This window comes from Fistularia commersonii, chromosome 4, assembly GCF_037954325.1.
Source record: "Fistularia commersonii isolate RoL2024-O1a breed Wild chromosome 4, RoL_Fcom_v1.0, whole genome shotgun sequence".
Lineage (NCBI taxonomy): Eukaryota > Metazoa > Chordata > Actinopteri > Syngnathiformes > Fistulariidae > Fistularia > Fistularia commersonii.
Window position 1 is genome coordinate 19,427,888 of NC_141287.1, and position 14,113 is coordinate 19,442,000.

The 14,113-nt window shown below is 39.8% G+C and overlaps 2 protein-coding genes across 7 annotated transcripts in view; both read left to right on the forward strand.

Moving 5' to 3' along the window:
• The first annotated feature begins 1,595 nt into the window (after positions 1–1,595).
• On the forward strand, positions 1,596–5,542 carry cd302 (CD302 molecule). Its single transcript, XM_086145846.1, has 6 exons — positions 1,596–1,794; positions 2,389–2,514; positions 2,602–2,712; positions 3,258–3,440; positions 3,659–3,679; positions 3,782–5,542. Exons 1-6 carry the CDS (start codon positions 1,716–1,718, stop codon positions 3,982–3,984), a joined length of 723 nt encoding a protein of 240 aa, XP_086001972.1. The 5' UTR covers positions 1,596–1,715; the 3' UTR covers positions 3,985–5,542.
• A 4,643-nt stretch (positions 5,543–10,185) lies between these two features.
• LOC147235049 (bromodomain adjacent to zinc finger domain protein 2B-like) overlaps positions 10,186–14,113 on the forward strand; it is a 34,735-nt gene continuing 30,807 nt past the window's right edge. For all 6 annotated transcript variants that reach the window (XR_015106071.1, XR_015106072.1, XM_086145847.1 and 3 more), the window contains exon 1: positions 10,186–10,293. The gene's annotated coding sequence lies outside the window, so the exon portion shown is untranslated. The remainder of the gene's footprint in view (positions 10,294–14,113) is intronic.

A 14,113-nucleotide genomic window follows, 5' to 3' on the forward strand; every position in this document is an offset into this window, starting at 1 on the left:
TCACCGAAAGGCTACCGTACATCATTTGTGATGCTCGACTTCATAGTGTGTTGTCCCCACTGCACTGCGCAAGGGCAATCAAATATATGGTAAGATATTCCGCATTCACAGTCCCCATCTCAACACGGGTGGAAGCATTCTGCCTCCTTTTTGAGTAAAGTGTCAGTTTTGCTGCCACACTTTTGAGATGGACAACAACATCCATGAAATAACACACTTTGAACTCAAGAGGTTGATGACAAAGTAAAGATTATCAACACTGTCACACACTGTGGTTGACAATATTATTGCCCAGGACACGGTGAGTACCAGGAGTCATGACATAGCGTGGGTGGATGGGGCCACTCTAGAAGCTTGGATGTGGCAGTCTGTGCACAGGCCTTGCCACAACAGATGGGCTTCCACGGTCTCCTGCCGGGTGTTGTGCCACCCTACGGGAAGCCACCAGCTCCAGACGAGGAGCAAAAACTCATGCTCCAGCTGTCTGTGTTTGTGCCACCTGCGTCCACAGGCAAGGGAATTAAAAAGACCTTCTTCCCCCCTCAACAACTACTGTCTTACCCTTCACGGCGGATTATTGCTCCTCCCTGCTACACCTGCCAGATAGGAGGTATAGTGAACCTTTCACGCATGGAAGAACAACTTGTGGTCATTTCTTTTAAAAATGTGGACAAAGTTTACTCCAAAAGTTCTTTTAGGGAAAAGTTCCCAGTTGAAAGATGTCATTGATGTATTGTCAGCAAAGTAAAACATGTAGGTTATCAAATGTTGTCTCTAGTTAGACCCGATTATATTATGAACGTAATACATAAAAATGATTCCCATTTGTTTTTCAATGGTGCTGTATGTGCAGATTTATAGTCATAGCACTGTCTCAAAGCCTATATGTACGTTTATCGGATTTATTATGCAAAAAGGGGCCCTTATTTTAAATAATCACTATGAACTGCAACAAAAATGCTGACATACCAAACTCTTCATTTGACAAATTCTACCATTTCATTGATTCTAAAATGCAAACAATAAGATACTCCTGTTGCATTCAGGTCAAACGACAATTCGTGAAAACACCACTTTCCAACTGTTATAGTAATAATAATAAAAAAGTCCACTGATTCTTGCTTCCCAACTGGTTCTCCTGTCTTCCATTTTCTCAGTGTAACGTGAAAGCAGCGTGAGTGGACGGATGGCGCCGCTTGCCGACGGGAATCGAAGATCGGTTCAGAAGAGCAAAACAGCAAAGATAATTATAGTATTTTTACTCGAGTAAAAGTACTTTTGCAAAGAAAAACATTTTACCCTTCGCTCTGGAGTGAATGTTCTGACCATGCCCGTGATGCGTTCACGGACATGCAGTTCTGCACGGAATTCAGTAGTTATCTACTGAACTTTGCGAAAGCGCTCATTTGTAAAAGCCATTTGCAGTTTATATTAAAAAAAAGGTAGAGGTTCTCTGACACGTAAAGGATTATTTAAAATGTTGTCAAAGTAATTAGCTACTTTTTAACTGCTGCTTGGGATAAGTCACATGAACAGCGGGTGTCACTTCATACTTTCGATAAAGGGCGGCTCGTCCCAGGCACGTCCGCCCAGTGTTTGGGCTCCGGTGGGTGGGGACTGAAACCCACGGCGCCTGTGGCATTGCAAGCGAGTACGAGAAGACTAAGTTCCAGCTCGTCTCCTTCCTTCCTCCCTTCCAGCCCGGACTGGTCGTCATGGAACCCCGCCGATATCGAGTGCTGTCCGGCTTCGTTGTCGTGCTGCTCCTCCGGCTGCCGTTAGCTTCAACGGGGGGTAAGATTCGGGAACGACGACTCCGCTGTATCTGACTCTACTGTACTTCCAACCTCAGTGTTACTGACTTTCTGTCCTGTTTCCATTCACCGACTTAGTTGTGCGCTATTTAAAACTATTTTTAAGTACATTTAATTAAATTTATAACACTTGTGTCGAAAATAGTTGTGCGGACGAAGTACTACTTTAGCGCTAGCTTACACCGTGTTTAATGCTAACGCGACAAAAAAAAAGTACCCGTTAATATGGCACTCATATTTTATCTTTTTTATAAGGATTAAAAACAACTCGATATTGATGTATTTAACTGTCTCATCGGGACATTTGAAATCTTTATTTTTTGTATTGATCCAGTTTTTAGAAGTTCACTTCTAAATAGCAAATTATTGGTCAGTCATTAATGTTGAGCTCAAAGGTTCATTTCATCAGGGCTGATGTGCAATTTGTCACACACACACACACACACACACACACACACACACACACACACACACACACACACACACACACACACAATGTTGTCAGTTCCTCTCTCGTAAATCATTCTACATGAATCCTTGAAGAAACATCTCCCTGTGTTTCCATGTTCCTCAGACTGCCCAGCAGATGGACGCACCTGGGTACCGTTCAATGACCGGTGTTACCACTTTGTCCATGGGACAGAAGACAAAATTAAAAAATACACTTTTGAAGCTGCAAAATCCTTCTGCCAAGGCTTTGGTAAGTCTGAGTGACAGACAAATGGCAAACAGATTATATTTTAAATGTGTGCTATTTTATCTCATATCACATGCATTTGTTTTTCAGATCTGGTGACCATTCAGAGCGCCGAAGAGAATGACTTTGTCATTAAATATAGCCCAGAAGTCTGGAAAGGCAACGTCAATGTGTGGCTGGGAACTTATTATGATACAAACAGTAAGTATCATGTGACCGGAGGCCAGTAGAGAGAAGGCTGGCAAACCTCCAACATCAAATGAGATTCTCAGCAACTTTCAAAAAGGGGTAAACACAGGTTTATTGAATTATTTTGGAGCTAACAACTTGTGCAATGCGGTTCATGTGGTTGTCTTTTAAGACATTTCAGTACACATGCCTCTAATTTAAGTGAAACGTTTGGGCTCTAGATGGATGACAGCTGAGTGAATTTACTATCTTAAATTCGCTTTTCTAAAAAGAAATAATTTAAGGTCTAAGCTTTATTTTCTCGTAGGGACAGCTTTTTTTCAAAAAGCATGTATGACATCATAGATGTGTCCTTCACACAGTACGGTATATCCTTGCCCAACAACAGGAAATCCTGTTGTTAGGGGAATGAAGTTAGTCACATGTAGCGGCATGAAAAAAACGTATTGATAATGCACTAAACAAGAGGAAATCACACATCAGTGATTGTTATTTTTACATGCAAAGTTTCAGAATGCTAATGTTTAAAATTCATCATGACTGGTTTATTCTGTCAGGTGATGACTTGAAGTGGGAGGGGCAGGACCCATTGAGATTCACTAACTGGGAGGACAGCTTTGTCCCATCTGACTTGGCGCCCATGGATATATGTGGTACTCTGCATAGCATCACTGGAAAGTGGCAGTATGTCAGCTGCCAGGATGATGTGGAGAACGGAGTGATCTGTGAGACGGCGCAGAGTAAGACATGGTTCTTTGCACCAAACATAAAGTCATACTCACTTATTGATTTTTTGATTTTTCTGAATGTTTCACTGGAGGGTGAAATTGGGAGACCCATAAGACTAAATAAAGAACAGTTGAGCTAAAGTGATAAACTGGAAAAAAAAATGGGCGGGTTTGGTTTTTTCCCTTATTTCACAGCACGTTTTTTTTTTTTTTTTTTTTTTGCCTTTCAGAAGCTGAGGAAGTTAAGCAGAGTAAGTCAACATTCTTGCTCTTTCTTTGCTCCTTTACTAATACCTCTATGAGTTTGTGTTAACAATAAGGGCCTTCCTTGCATTGTCACTTGTTCTCCTTAGAGCCCAGTGCACTCGTGTCGGCCCTGGTCATTCTCAGTGTGATAGCTATCATGGGAGTCTCTGCAGTCATTTGGTTCCTGCAACAGAAGCACAATATTGGCTCCACCATCCTTGCAGCATTTGAGTATCACCCTCCATTCCGAGTCCTGCAGACCGACCAGTCCTGCCTGGTGGAAGATGAGGAAATTGACAGTGAGCCATAAGGGAAGGCAGTCGGAAACAATGGTCAGATTACCATATTAAATGGGCATAAAGGTTATTATAATGTTGATTTTACGGTCTCTTTTGTCTGAGAGAAACACTGCCTTAGAACTGCTCTAATGTTACCTCTTATTGATGCACATCAGGAACATCACACCACTTATTACCCGCGTGACCTGCTCTCATGTAATCATCTGTATATTTTCTGTTTAACTGGATTTTCATCAGCATCTATAGTTCAGTAAACATGGCATTTGTGATTAAATGAACAATAACAACTAGATATTTATCCAAAGTCCTTATAATTTATAATTCCTTCTCTGCATTTAAGCCACCGTGCAGCACCACGGCAGCAGTTGGGAGTTCATTGTCTTGCTCAATAACACTTTGACACACTAGAAGGAGCTGGGAATTGAACCAGGAATGTTCAGTTCCAAGGACAAGCAGTCTACTCCCCTGTGCTGACGTAGACCTTATTTCATAATACCACTGGGAGGACTTTTAAGGCCCCATTGTGTGTCAGTTTCCTTTCAGATAAGTTGTTAGACATATAAGATGCAAGCTGAACTCACATCAGGTCTTCCCAAACTTCTCGAATGTAATCCCATAGAGATCCCTGTGTCAATAGAGGTGTGGCTTCATCCCTTTGCCCTGTCTTATTTTACAAATGCCTCTAAAATTGACAATGTCCTGTCACTTCGAGTTGAATTTGATTTCTGGCAATGATTGACCACCCCATATATCTATCATAATGTCCCACATTGGGAATCTGTGGCTAAGGTAACCTTGAGAAAATCACCAGAAATGTTTTCTCAGAATGTATGCTGCTCCCCTTGTAGCCGTCGAATCTAACAATAAACTATCCTTGTATTTAAGCCAGTTGAACTGCAGCCCTTTAGTAGGATTGATGTAAATAGGACTTTTCTGTCACACGTTATAAAGAACACATGTAAATAGCTTAATGAGGGAAAGCTAGATTACCCCAGGCATGTAAATGTTGCAGATGAATAGGAGTTACTTAGAACATGAAGCAGATTATTTTCCATGTATTATATCCTGTGAAATGTAAAATTGTCCTAATTCAATCCCGACACAGGGACACCCTTGTGAGTTTTGAATTCTGTCATGCTAGACAAAAAAATGTTGTGCCATGGAAATGTGTTTTTGGAGAAAAATAGAGACTGTTGGAGTCATTCTTATTAAAGGCTAAATTGTTATGGCAGTATTTTTCCAACTTTCATTTACAACAATGTGATAGACTATCGTTGCTTTGTCAAGATCTTGCCTACTTTTATATGGGAAGCATTTTTAACATGTTAATTCTGCTCGTCAGGTCCTGTGAATTGAATTGAGGCATTATAAATAGTTAAATTTCAAACATGTTTGCTATGTTGCTGTTGAAAATAAAAATGTAGCAATTAAGATGAGATTTGAGCCAAACGCCAAATAATTACTTTCAATTTTTTTTTTCTGGCTTTTATTTTCAATTGTTTTACTCATCAATCACTTGGCGGCGCAAGGTTGCGTGTTATTTCGTAATAAAATGTTTTATCGAAAGAAGGCATTGATTTTCCTTTCAATGGAGCTCTCCTCACCCTTAAAATATTACATTTCTTTGGTTCAGATTGCCAAGCAGTGATCAAAATGTTGATTAAAAAATGTAGCTACTTAGTGCAGGGATCTAAATGGAACATTTCTGCTAAATATATGCCACTTCATAATTGTCTAGCAAGAGATTAATTAGGGCATCAAAATTGATAGTTAATGAGATCTGGTAGGATATCAAAATATCTTGAAATCTTCAGTGTTTCTCTCCAAATTGTAACCGGTCCTGTTGACATCTTAGTATTGCAAGAGGAAACACCACTGCATTCATGCTGACAGATACGGACCAATATGCATGCTCCAGTTCTTTTAAAATATCAACTGTAGACGCATGACTTTGGGGAAAATATTTAAACACCTGGAGGTTTAGTAAAGACTCGACTGGCTCGGAATCCTAACGGTAGCTACCTCTCAGCCCTTCCCTGTAATTTCTGAATTTGGCCACTGGGTGGGACAATGAAGCAAATAACTAGCGGGGTTCTTTGTCATTGCAAGAAAGTGCTTATGTTCTACATGGGGATGAGTCAGATATCGTTCACGTTTCTTCATTGTAGAAAAGTAATATCTCTTGAGGGGATGAATACCATTATGAAAGGATCACGATTAATAAAAAAAAAAATGTCAACTGTTTAAAAGGATTTGACAAAGGAAAACAGAACATTTTTTTCCTGTAGTGATGAGGTTCAAACCCTGAAGGTGTAAGCATTGTTGTGTTTGTGCCAGTTCTGTTACTACTTGTCTCCCACCAGAATTCAATTACAACAAGCTGTAATGAGTTACAGACGTAAAACTTGGTTTGGTATCTGGCAACATTGTGCAAATACTGCATAAGAAAACTATCAGTGACGGTTATCAAACAGACGGTGGCACTGAAATTCACATTGATACAAGGTTGAAATCTTAATTGATTTGACATTTTATGCTTGGACTGTTGAAATTTTCTCTACAGCAAAGCGTGACCTGACAAACGGTAATTTGGCACAACTCATTGACAGTCATCCAATTATCATGAATCTTGGTGTATTAATTTGGTCTTGGACTGGAAAAGATTTAACTAACCATCAAGAAAATTGATGCATAGTATTTGAAGGGAGCACAAATGTGTCAACAACTGCAGTGATGTCTCATTATGCAAAAATGTAGGAGACAGTAGTTAAAGCTTTTGAGTCATTGAGTTTAAGATGTGCCAGCTGATTCTGATCAGCCGACTGGAAACAATCGATCAAGCCCAGGGTCATGACATATTCACAATCAGGAAAAAGGAATATTGATATTGATTTGTTTATCTTTGACAGGAAGCTTGATTGAGTGAAAGATGCCCGAATTGTCAGTCCCTTCAAACATTCACAATTCACTCCTGTTGAGTATCTCACCCTGAATCCCAACAACGATTTGTAAGTGCATGCAGATATTTGATCTTCAAACTGAACTTCCCCATTGTTCCTTTCTTGAGCATATTTCAAACCTCTCAAATTGTATTTGTTCAAATATGTAAAGTAATAAGGAAAACATTTACAGATTATTTGAAAACAAAATGCATTAAGTCCGACTATTAAACCAACATCGTATCATCAGACTGCTGAGAAGGGGAATTTCGGGTGAATCTGCTCATACAAATAATAAACTTTAAATATCATTGTTTGTTTTTTTTTGAAACAACAGGTCTTAATTTCATCTATGAGTAACCATCAATCATCAACCGTCAACAGTCAGTTCTGGTTAACTGGGATGTGTAAAGATTATAAATAATGAGGGGCTCTTGTGTCAGTACGCCTTATCTTTGTTTAAGTAATTGCAAATTTATATCACTATATTCACACTGAAAGTCTTACATTGTAGATGCTCACGCTGAAACAGCTTAAAAATGTTGTGTATGTAATTCACAAAATACATGGCTTTAAAAACAACTTGCATTGGAGACTTCCCAGAGGTAGCACATTCATTCATTGCGTCCTCTTCCAGATCACAGATAACATTGTCCAGAATCATTCCCCAGTTTGTCCCCATCTTTTCTAGGAAAGGTGTCAGAAGTGCGGAGCATCTGTTCCTCATGGTCTGCAAGTCTTACTTCTCATTCACTGCACCAGAATGTGCTCCAATTAACAGAGAAAAACAAGTGGATATTTAGGTTGTCCTTTATAAGATAGCTTCTCTATTCACCGTTTGCTCGGTTAAAACTTCAACAGTCAATATTCTCTAATCCCGGCTCAACAATGTGAATATTTATTTCCGAACCTTTCAAAGACAGTGTGCAATTTCCTTGCACATATGAGGATGTGATCTTGCATCAGAAAACTTGACAGTGATCACTGTTTCCTGATGTTTTATAGAACAGTCAACAAACTGATGAATTCAGAATATGACAGATTCATTCATAATGAAAATAATCATGCAGCCCCTACTCACCAGGGTAAAAACCTTAACGTCTGAACATAACTTTTCAAAACTGTAGCAGCTCAAAGTCACAAGCCGTATTTCTTGTAACAAAGTAACTCTTGATTTCCTCCAGTTACTGACAAAAGAAAGATTGTTCTTTTTTTCTGTCCTCAGCAAACAGATGACAGCGTAAAGGAGAAAAGGACATAGGGTGAGACAATACACTTTATACTTTGCTTCTTTATTCATTGATTTTTGTGAAAATAGGGAAAGCAAGTCCCTATACAATGTTTGCAGCTGTCGTCAAGAATTTGCTATTTAAATAGCGTGAGATGTATTTGTCCAATTTTTGGCTCAGGGACTGTACTGTTTTCTAAATCAAACACATATGCCCCGCTGGAGGGTTTTGGGTTTTAAAAAGGTTCAGAGCTTTGTGTGCTGACATGATTAAAATCTGGTTTATTCAAATATGTCAAGGAGAAAAAAAAAAATCAAATCAATGATAGCAGAGCGAACTCCTGTGCCTAAAGCATTTCCTGAGCTTTCATTGAAGTGATAGAAACAAAAGGACTGTCTTAATTTGTTTTCCATCAGTCTCTTGAGAGATCATCTTTTTTTCGTCTTTGGCATCTCATTATACTCTCTAATCAAGGCTCTTTAAAAATCTCTTTAAAGGGGACAGGCTGTTTGCCCTTCCCCCAGCAAACTGCCTCCACGACAGCCGACGACTCTGACTTCTTATGTCACAATTGACCAAGGTAGGCAGACGTTTAGCACGAACAACGTGAAAGCGTACATCCGGATGTACGCTTTCACGTTGTTCGTGCTTTCCCGGGAAAGGCTCCTTGTAGGTTTGATCTCTTCCATTGCTCTTCTTTGGGAAAAATTGTGCGGGACATCTGAACGCCCACCCATCTCAGCGGTTGACTGACAAGTTCATGAAATATTTGTATCCCTTTCTGTTTCTATTTATGTGTTCCTCTAAGTCCATTCAGCAGCTTTGTCTGTAGCAGTGAAAACAAAATAGAATGATATAATGAGCACAAGGGATGACGTACAGACCAACATACTTGCTTTAAATGTTCTATTTATCTTTTTTTTTCTTTTCTAGAAAGACCTGCAATTCAACCATTTTTTCAAATTGCATTAGTTCATGTGTAATGTGATCTTCATTGGGACCCAGTATTTCCTTTGAAAACTGAAACCCAATTTCTTTTCCCCACAAAAAAATAGAATGATGAATTATTCTGTAATAGCTAATCCTTCTCTTTTTTCAATCATTCCAAAAAAAATAACAACATTGATTTCCTCTGCAGATGTATATTACGCCTGTCTTGTCAAAACCAGCTTACTCTGCCACTGTGGAATTCCATCTCATAACTATTTGCAATAGACGGATTCATCTGCAGATCATTTTCTTTACAGTGCCAATGACAAAAAGACAGGAGGCAGACCTCGAGGTTGCAGAGATGAAAATGCTAAGGTTCTCTTTGGGAGTGGCCAGGATGGATGGGATCAGGAATGAGTCCATCAGAGGGACGGCTCATGTTAGATGTTTCGTAGAGAAGGTCAGAGAAGCCAGACTGAGGTGGTTGGGTCATGCAAAGAGGAAGGAGAGTGAATACATTGGTAGACGGATTGCGGAATTGGAGCTTGCAGGCAGGAGGTCTAGAGGAAGACCAAGGAGAGGATTTATGGACGTAGTGAGAGAGGATACGAAGGTAGTTGGTGTGAGAGAGGAGGATACAGAGCATAGGGTTAGATGGAGAAGGTGGATTCGCTGAGGCGACCCCTGAAGGGAAAAGCCAAAAGGAGAAGAAGAAGATCAGCAGATCATTTTCTTTGTGTATTATAACCAGTTATTCAAGTGTTTTGGATGAGTTGTCATGAAAACCCATTAAAATCGCCCACAGATGTTTTGCACACAGATATTTCATAAGTTTCTACAGCTGTCAATGGGGAAGTAAAAACGGGATATAATTTCAAGCAGAGTCAAGCAGAATGAAAAAAAAAAACCAAATGGCATGACAAATCAAAAGAGATGTGCATCATGTTTAGTACTTTGCCAAACTGGCGTGAGATCAGTGGCTGCTGCTGCTGCAGCTGCTCCTGCTGACTGTGTCGGTTCGTAACGTCAACTTGTCACCGCGGCGAGTCTCAGGGTGACGTCACGTACGCGGAGTCGGTCGGAGCGGAGCGGCGAGAGCACCTCAATCTGCGACCGGAAACCAAGCGCCTCCGTCCAGCCGCGGTGCCGGCGGGTCACCGCTCCACCGCCCAGCCTGGAAGTGAACTTTCGCCTCACCGGGTGAATTTTTTTGGACCGTGTGGTGAGTATTTCCTCTCACCTTTTCCGCGACGGACGTTTTATATTTTAGCGTCTGCGTAATAATAACATTAAAGAATTATAAACAAAAAATAAAAATGACAGTCGCCGTTGCTAACAGTAGGGCTAACATTCGTTTGCTAACCGAGCAGCGGTAGCATCCATCCTTACACCTGCCGTCCCGGGGGAGTTAAAGACAGCGACGTAAAATAAATGAAGGAAAAAGTTCATGGCAAAACAACGCGCACGCTTTCATGGCCCGTTGTTCAGTTAGAAGTTTCTTCAGGTCATAACCGTTAAAATGTTGAAATTGTAAGTTGGCGACCGACTTGAGTAACTGAGGTTTGCTCCCGTCGCTCAGTTCCGCTGCGTTTTGATGATGGTGTTGTTTTTAGCAGCTGCTTCATCCAACGGACGGACGCGCGTTGCGTGCTTTTGCGGGATAATTCGGGATTTCATCGCAACTCACGTTTCTCTTGTTTGTTTATCTGGTTGTTGGGGGTTGTTTTGGTATCTGCTCAAAGAGTGTTTTGCACCCCGTGTGAAAGTTAATCGTCCTTCACTTGTGCATCATGTGGACACAGCGCGGTCTCCTGGTGAATGGGTGACGGGGAAGCGTGGCAGACCTCCAGACTCCCCCCTCTTGTCTTTCTCTGTTGCTTCTTTCTAGGAGAGCGCAGCGAAATGCTGCAGCTGCGGTCTGAGCCTCAATGTACCCCCTTTGAGATCATCACAATACCCTCCATTTTTCTCATCTCATATTAGCAGTAAAGCATTCGCCATTTTGATGAATTTAATTTAGAGCTTTTTTTCTCCCATTCTGATGCAAAGTTGTGTGGCAAAAAATCATAAAGAACAGCAGTCTGTTACACAACGAATTTAGAACTGGTTAAGGTGAGTCACAGATAAGCCTATGTTGAATTGTAAGCCCCACTTCCATACCCTTGCACTGGATGTATCAATCATCTCTTGTATTTTTTTTCACTTTTTATTTTTCTAAATTCAGCGGTTAAAGATTGTGGTAGCTCTTGCAAATCTTTGCACTGTCAACATTACAGCAATGTCAGTGGGATTTCAACATGGCCTTTATTCTCCACGCTGCAGCATGTTTTTCTTTTAGTGCTGGCTCAGCTTCTGCTAAATTAGAGGAATTCTATTATAAAATTCATTTGAATTATATACTGTACCACAGTCAGGTCATTTGATGTCTGTGCATGCACACAGACCGACAATACAGCAACTGTTATACAAAATGCAGAGTACCAACCTTTTTAAAATGAATTAAGGCAGTCATTTAGATTTGAAAACCAAATGCGATAAAGGTAACAATCATGGGTCCTTTTCCACTCCGGTGTCTCTTTAGGTTTTGGTATAGTACATTAGGATATTCATTGCTTTTCCTGCTCTTGCACATTAAATTGTTTTTTTTTTTTTTTTTTTTTTTTGTGAAGGCTAAGGACAATTAAGACGTAGAAAAGATCCCTTTCTTTTTCTGGAAATGAGCTCCTATTAGTCACCTTGAAAGGTTCAGAGAGCATCAGCAACACTTATGATTCAGGAGGAGTATAAAGTGATGCAACAGGGGGCTAATTTTGCTGAGACAAATTGTATTGAGGTCACTTATGATTTTTCGTGCTGCAGAGAAGAAGAAATTTGTCCTAGATTGATATAATTGATGGTAATGAACTAGTGTGTGTGTCCTTGGGAAGTGATTGTCCTCCCCAGAAAAACAAAGAGCGTACATCTAAATGGTAAAACAATATTATAAAAGTACAAAAAAATGTTTCCTTTACCCCAAACCACTATTTCTTTGTGCCTTAGCTTTACCAGTGTTGATAACCCTCCCAAAAAACATGAATATGTTGCATATCTCATGTAACAATATAGGTTTCTCATAGTAAGAAATGTATGACGCCAATGCATCAGTCCTCTGACATTTCTCAATATGCAGTGATTGAAATTGAAAAAGTCAGATATATTTATCTGTAACGTTTCTGTTGCGTTTACTTGTGAGCCAATAATCCTGGCCTTTGACATCAGAGTGTCCGAGTTTCAGTTGATACTGGTTTTGTTTATCATTGTCCTGTGTCATGTCTCTTTTCTTTTTAACGTTAGAGATTTAGGGGCCAAAAGAAAAATTCTCTGATTAAAGTCAGAATTCTGACATCAGCATTTGAAAATACTGCTGGATTTATGACTTGCATCACAGAATTCTAAAAGAATTCTGTGATTAAAGTACAAATTCAGTTGAAGTCAAGAGTATAAAGTGATGGATGTCAACTGGTGTAAAACCTTATCGACAAAGAGCATTACAAGGACAGCACACAGATCTTTGCTGATGGATCTAAGGATCCTCAAATAGTGGCGGCGGTTGTTGTTTCTTGCTCTTGAGAGGCATTTGGCAAAGGAGCACCTCATCGTTGAAATGTTTGTGCAGTTACTTTGCCATACGGATACATTCGAATACAGGAAACAGGCTTTCTACATCATATCCATCTGTGGTTACTCTATGTCAATACTTACAAGTTGAGCACGTCCAAGGGGCCGACGAGATCTACTCTTTGCGGTACTGGTTTACAACTAGAGTGGTCTCTCAGGTGGGTTCTTATGAGTTCTTGCACTCTCTGGCATCACTGGAAATGAAGATGTGTACAAAATGACTAATGAAGTGAAGAGGAAGAATTGGTAGCATTTGATATCACCATAGTGTGTTTTTTTTCAAGCTGTGTGGAAGCCAAAGTGGGTTGAAAAGACCATCTATAGATGACTGAGAGCAGCAGTGTGACAATATCCAAATGACACTCTTTGGATGCCAACAGCTTTAAAACTCTCCAGAAAAAAAGACTATTGTAGTTTACACACAGAGTCCTTGAGCGACATTGATGCAAATGACCAAAAATCCCAATATTCCAATTTGTTTTGAGGAGGAAAAAAAAATCATCTGCGCTGTTTGGAAAAGTGGCTTATTACCACCAAATAATATATGCATTTGGGTTGTCGAATTTTCAGCTTTCACAGTCTTTGTGGAAAGGCAATAAAATGATTAGATACTCAGTTACCAGTGAGCATTAGCATGGAGATTTAATAGATAACGGTTTTGATGCTTTATCCATCAATCCATCAACCACTAATCAAAACATGTGAAGAGATGTACACATTTCCTCTGAAGTGCATTTTATAAGAACTGTAGAATGAAGTTATTACATTGAGAAATCACAACAAATTTGTTAATCGTAAGTTCTAAAAAATATCACAACATTTTGTTTAAGCATACAAAGATTGATATGTATTTAAAAGGGACCGTCAACTGCAAACCTCACCCTATGGTGCTTCAGCAACTCGACAGCATTATAGTCAAGACCTACCTGCATATTCACAGTCCTCAGACTTTGCAAATGTTTCTTTGCCTTACTGATCCAGAAGAACCCTTTAGGTCTTTGTGGGTGCAAATAACTTCTATTTGTGGTATGGTTTCTCTACAGAAATCCCATCTTAAAAGGAAGGAAACTGTCATTTGTGTTCAAAAGTGATGGTTTCAGTGCATCATCATCAAGGCGTTCTTGAACCTTTTTGAATGGAAATACTGTTAATTGCATTTTCATCCAGTCCCTTCTTTTTCTGCAAACTTGCACTCAGTCAGTAATGCAGGATCCCTGCTGTGGGATGAGCAGGATCATCAATTTTGCAGTGAGCTTGATTTAAGAAACAGTGCAGAGGCTCTTTACACAAGCATAAATAAATCTATGGTCCTAATATGTAAGCCCCGGCCTGAAGGTTAATACTGCATAATTCAATGTGCCCCCATTGTCTTGCTATGATTGATG

What these genes read in the sequence shown, in the direction of transcription:
- cd302 (XM_086145846.1), top strand. Translation starts at nt 1,716, where the DNA reads ATGGAACCCCGCCGATATCGAGTGCTGTCCGGCTTCGTTGTCGTGCTG. An exon ending in GCCGTTAGCTTCAACGGGGG is followed by an intron (nt 1,795 to 2,388) that starts GTAAGATTCGGG and finishes CATGTTCCTCAG; the next exon opens with ACTGCCCAGCAGATGGACGC. An exon ending in ATCCTTCTGCCAAGGCTTTG is followed by an intron (nt 2,515 to 2,601) that starts GTAAGTCTGAGT and finishes TTTGTTTTTCAG; the next exon opens with ATCTGGTGACCATTCAGAGC.